Genomic DNA, 6,065 nt, shown 5'->3' with positions numbered 1-6,065 from the left:
CTGCCTCAGACCACGCTGGCCTTCTGCCCCAGGCCACGCTGGCCCCGCTGCCCCAGGCCACGCTTACCACTGCCTCAGGCCACGCTGGCCTTCTGCCCCAGGCCACGCTGGCCTTCTGCCCCAGGCCACGCTGGCCCCACTGCCCCATGCCACGTTGGCCCCACTGCCCCAGGCCACGCTGGCCCCACTGCCCCAGGCCACGCTGGCCCCACTGCCTCAGGCCACGCTGGCCCCACTACCCCAGGCCACGCTGGCCCCACTGCCCCAGGCCACGCTGGCCCCACTGCCCCAGGCCACGCTGGCCCCACTGCCCATGCCACGCTGGCCCCACTGCCCCATGCCACGCTGGCCCCACTGCCTCAGGCCACGCTGGCTCACTGCCTCAGGCCACGCTGGCCCCACTACCCCAGGCCACGCTGGCCCCACTGCCCCATGCCACGCTGGCCCCACTGTCCTACGCTGCACTCGTGTCGTCTCGTGGTATCAGATAACCAGCATCATCTTGCTGACCTGAGTTGCGCCGCGCTGGCCCCACTGCCTCAGGCCACGCTGGCCTTCTGCCCCAGGCCACGCTGGCCTTCTGCCCCAGGCCACGCTGGCCCCACTGCCCCATGCCACGCTGGCCCCACTGCCCCACGCTGCACTCGTGTCGTCTCGTGGTATCAGATAACCAGCATCATCTTGCTGACCTGAGTTGCGCCGCGCTCTTTGTGCGCTGGCCGCCAGCGAGGTAAGTCGCGTCCTCAGGGAGGCATGAGGTGTTGCGGGATTAATATAGTGGTGACGTGTTGTGCGCTGGTAAGAAAAATGTTATGCGGTGCGTGTAGAGTTAATCGAAGGCATTGCAGTATTACTGAAGTGTGTTGCATAATGTTGTTTCTTTGTATTCTGAATGATCGCGAGTGTTGCTCTGCTTATTAAACGGATTCGGCTCGCTCAGTGTGCTGTTCAAATGTCGCACAGCAAACATAGGTTTTCTCTTGTGGATGTAATAAATAATACCAAGTAATTAATCTATTCTCCTCAAGATTAGTTTGCTGGTTAACCATCGCAGCACCGACATCAGCAATGAAGGAACGCATGGCAGTCTGGCCTCTACAGGAGCCATGGCAGGAANTAGTTTGCTTGTCAACCATCGCAGCGCCGACATCAGCAATGAAGGAACGCATGGCAGTCTGGCCTCTACAGGAGCCATGGCAGGAGCGGGAGGGTTCCTTGACCGTGCAGGAGCTCCCTCCTCCTCCTGATCCTACAGACCCCGAAGTTTGGAGTAGAACCATATCCCTGTCGCTGCTTCTCGTCACGCTTTGCATCTCCTGGTGGTGCGTGAGGAGGAAGATGCAATACTGGAGCAGGCAAAACGTTCCCTCAACCACGCCCGTCTTCATCTTGGGCAACACACTCCAAAGGCTGGGACTCAGCATGCCTTTCTATGATGTAAGCAAACCTGCATTTTTTTGTCGGCCAGACGGACAGATACTAACTTAGTTATTTCTGTGGTGCAAGAAAAACAAGGCAAGGTCATGGTGTTTCTGCGGAACAACAAAAGCGAGCAACCTTACAATTATTTGCGACACAGGAAAGGCAATCAAACTTACAGGTAATTCTGTAAGACGCGACAAGAAAACAAAATTAATGAATTGATTATGTTCTGGTAATATGAGTTGGCCTGTCATATTCTTGTGTGTATTTACCACAAAGTCGACAGAGGATCTAAATCCCCATTATTATTTTTTATTAAATTTATGGAATTTTAACCTGCTCGTGAATATGCGTGACTACTTCGTTTCAGCTTTGATTCTTTCCATTACTTGAAAATGCATCGGGAAATCTAAATTATTGAAGTCTGAGCGATGGTTTTATTCAGTTTTTGGAACGCGCTTACTACGAGCACAACGGCCGCGACTTCTGCGGTTTTTACGAGTTTCTGAAGCCTGGCTTGATAGTGAGCAACCCGCAGCTCCTGCGCAGCATCCTCGTGCGGGACTTCGACCACTTCGACGAACGGCGGACCTTCAGACTCGGCAAAGTAAGTGCAGCTGAGGAGAGTGTCTCTTCTCCTCATTTTTGTAACCACTGTGCACAATTGTTGGTCACGTGAATAGGAAAAAATAAGTTAGGAAAATTAAATGAATGACAATTCTTCGCATTCACATGTGTTTATTCACGAATGAACGTTATAATAAACATTCCACCAACACAATCATAATAATCATTCCACCCGAGCTTACACTGGCCAGAAGTTCATTTTGGGCACCTGCTACGTCAATGCTCATGCATTACCTTCAACGCTTGTCATGTGCTGCCCAACAGCAACACCGAAAAGAAATTAATTGAGCAAATGAGGGAGATGCAAACACTGGCATACACTTCACACGACTGTTAAGCGTCTAATGAGGGAGACGCAGACACTGGCATTCACTTCAAACGACTGTCAAGCGCCTAATGAGGGAGATGCAAACACTGGCATTCACTTCACACGACTGTTAAGCTCTTAGCGGGAATGAGGCTAAGACTAATGCAGACTACTTCGTCATTAATGTGGCTCAACTTGCCATTTATTCAGCTTGAATATACGTGGCTCAACCATACTGCACCTCTTAGACCCAGACGAGGGTAGCTATAAATAGTTAGAATCAACTAAAGCAATAGTCAATAGCTGCTAATTGTTAACAGCGGTTGTTGAATAGCGGTTGCAAACATTCTTGATGTGTCAGATATAGGTAGTCGAGGAAAGTTGGATTCTCCAAAACAGTTCCAACTCAAATTTTCAGGTGCCATATTCGATTTTTAGTTTGAAAATATCGTACAATGCATCAAAAATCTGTCATCAAGTTGCGAGACTTTAATGGGAACTTTGAATTTCGGACGAAAGAAGGAATTTATCATGATCGGAAAACTTTTAATCCCTGTAATTTTTTTTAAAACGAAGTTAATTACTTAAATCCCCACTGGACCTGAAGCGTTAATAATTTCATTGACGGAAGTAAGTTTATGTTCATACTTCGATTTTAAGACGTACTTAATTGTCCATTGTCACGCAGTCTTTGTCGTCCACCGTTGATAGGCAGGTCGCAGATGTGTATAAGAGACAGCCGCTGAGCTGTTTTAGGCAGGCTTTCTTGTACTTATTCTTCAAGCTTTGAGGGCCTCTTGCACGAGCGTCTCCATTTCTATAGCTGCTAGCCTAACCCCAAGTGGCCTAACCCTAACTGGCCTAATGCGAGTTTGTTCTTGGCCTAGGACAGCACCAACTCTGTTGCTGTCTTGCCACGACTTCCGCCACCCGNCCTTCTTCAACTTCTTTAAGACGAGATGCCACGAACGCCACGCTTAAAAATAGATGGGATATAAGATGTACGGACACAAACCTTCCATACACACATTCGAACGAATGCATGGAATATGAGACGAGCAGATATGAACTCTCGACAAAAATTTAGTTAATATAAAAAAATATAGAAATAGCTTCAAATTCAATTTACTCAGATGAACCATAAATGTTCATACATTATCATTGTAAACGGCAGCTGCAGATGCGTGATTGATTAGCCCCAATTGTGCACAGCAATACTGCCGTTATCACCACCGCATGTCATGAACACTTATGTCCTTGCCTCTAAACTCAAGTGATTGCTTATAGCTTTTTATCGATTACTTTCTTGTAATTATGCAACATTGTCAACTTGAGGACACAACTTTGTCTTCTAATGATGAAAATTTTGCTTTTGTTCTATACGGTCATGAGACGAAAACCATGACATTTATGAGTGTTTGCAACTTTGACACCAATAGGATTAAATCTTAACTTCTACTTTCACACTCTGAAGACCATTCTTTATTACTGACGACGGAAGGCGTATTCCCAATCATGCATGAGAAATCTGTTGAAAAGGCTTCATTAAGTTCAATTGCTAAAAGAGAGTATGAAGAGAGTCCGTTTTCCTTATCTCTGAACTGATTACGATCGCATTATGGGAACAGCGTTGTTGAGAGAGCGGTCGAACGTCTGAGAGGGAGATGCAACCCATGCAGGCATACACTTCACACGACTGTCAAGCGTCTAATGAGGGAGATGAAAACACTGACATACACTTCACACGACTAACAAGCATCTAATGAGGGAGATGCAACCCAGTTATAAACTTCACACGACTGTTAAGCGTCTAATGAAGGAGATGCAACCCAGTTATAAACTTCACACGACTATCAAGCGTCTATAATGAGGGAGATGCAACCCAGTTATAAACTTCGCACGACTGTCAAGCGTCTAATGAGGGAGATGCAAACACTAGCATACACTTCACACGACTGTCAAGCGTCTAATGAGGGAGATGCAAACACTGACGAGGAAAGTTGGATTCTCCAAAACAGTTCCAACTCAAATTTTCAGGTGCCATATTCGATTTTTAGTTTGAAAATATCGTACAATGCATCAAAAATCTGTCATCAAGTTGCGAGACTTTAATGGGAACTTTGAATTTCGGACGAAAGAAGGAATTTATCATGATCGGACAACTTTTAATCCCTGTAATTCTTTTTAAAAACGCAGGTAATTATTTAAATCCCCACTGGACCTGAAGCGTTAATAATTTCATTGACGGAAGTAAGTTTATGTTCATACTTCGATTTTAAGACGTACTTAATTGTCCATTGTCACGCAGTCTTTGTCGTCCACCGTTGATAGGCAGGTCGCCCCACCTGGAGTCAACGTTGAACGTGACTACCGAGCATCTACCCTAATTAAGCCAAGTTGAACCTGTTGCTCTCGTGCAGGTCAACCCGGTGGCGAACAAGATGCTTACCAACGCCCGGGGCGAAGAGTGGAAGATGATCAGGAACGTCGTGTCACCGACATTCACGACTCACCGCTCCCGCGGCATCTACCCGCTGCTGCAGCAGCAGGGCGACCTGCTGGCCAAGAACGTCATGCAGGACGTCGCCACGTCCCCCTGCTGCCTGCAGGTTCTGCCTCCGATTAAATGCTTGTATCTTATTTAGTATTGCTGCCACAGAGATGCATTTTACTTCAATAGTCATTACGCAGAGGTGCATCTTACCCGCATCGCATTCCGGTCCATCATTTTAACTATACATACTGCATATTAGGACGTGAATAATAAGATACCAATTCGATAACGCGATTATATCGCGCAATGTTGTCAGCGTGCACCTTGGTGCAAAGGTTTTTATAGCCGGTGCTGATTCCTGAGTTAGATTCCAGGATTCCAGGATTTTAAAGGATTTCAAAGACAATATTTGCAATCCTAATTTTTCCGTATCGAACAACAATCATATACGACACCAAGAACAATCAGTGTTTTATAAATTTGATATTGAAGTGAGGAAACGAAGTAGCGGTTGTTAGACAAATTTTTCAAGTTGTTAGAACTAAGTCAGACGTTTATTTTTGAATACGTGGATAATGTAAACATTTAAAATTAGAAATAAATAAATAAATAAATAATTTACTGACCGTTTTCAGAATAGCTGCCCTTAAGCAATCGGTGCTCAGATTTTCGTATGACTTATTGTAATTTGGTGAAAAAATTTTCATCATTGATGTATTATTTTTTCATCATTGATTATATTGTTTTTTCTTCATTGATTATGTCGATTATATCATTTATTTTTTGCAGACGAAATCTTTTTGCGAGAAATACATGATGAGTTCGATCGCCTCCTGCGCGTTCGGCATCACAGAAACCTCCGACGACGCTCTGCTCTTCCCTGAGATGGCAGCCGGCCTGCTCAGCCTGACTCGGTTCAGAGCTCTGAAGGTAGCTCTGCCTGACTCGGTTCAGAGCTCTGAAGGTAGCTCTGAACTGGCGTGGTTCAGGGCTCTGAAGGTAGCTCAGCCTGACCCAGTTCAGAGCTCTGAAGGTAGCTCTGCCTGACTCGGTTCAGAGCTCTGAAGGTAGCTCTGCCTGACTCGGTTCAGAGCTCTGAAGGTAGCTCTGCCTGACTCGGTTCAGAGCTCTGAAGGTAGCTCAGCCTTCATCGGTTCAGAGCTCTGAAGGTAGCTCTGCCTGACTCGGTTCAGAGCTCTGAAGGTAGCTCAGCCT

General features: G+C 46.3%; 1 protein-coding gene across 1 annotated transcript in view; it reads left to right on the top strand.

Moving 5' to 3' along the window:
- The first annotated feature begins 719 nt into the window (after positions 1-719).
- LOC108683277 (cytochrome P450 6k1) overlaps positions 720-6,065 on the top strand; it is a 10,941-nt gene continuing 5,595 nt past the window's right edge. The window contains exons 1-5 of the mRNA XM_018172579.2: positions 720-730; positions 1,121-1,437; positions 1,868-2,029; positions 4,777-4,965; positions 5,640-5,883. Coding sequence (XP_018028068.1) covers positions 1,156-1,437; positions 1,868-2,029; positions 4,777-4,965; positions 5,640-5,883 — 877 coding nt within the window. The 5' untranslated portion in view covers positions 720-730; positions 1,121-1,155. The remainder of the gene's footprint in view (positions 731-1,120; positions 1,438-1,867; positions 2,030-4,776; positions 4,966-5,639; positions 5,884-6,065) is intronic.

The sequence above is a fragment of the Hyalella azteca genome, unplaced genomic scaffold, assembly GCF_000764305.2.
Source record: "Hyalella azteca isolate HAZT.00-mixed unplaced genomic scaffold, Hazt_2.0.2 contig220, whole genome shotgun sequence".
In the NCBI taxonomy this organism is placed as follows: domain Eukaryota; kingdom Metazoa; phylum Arthropoda; class Malacostraca; order Amphipoda; family Hyalellidae; genus Hyalella; species Hyalella azteca.
The sequence above is the reverse complement of the archived record's forward strand: the minus strand, read 5'-3'. Positions and strand labels throughout refer to the sequence as shown.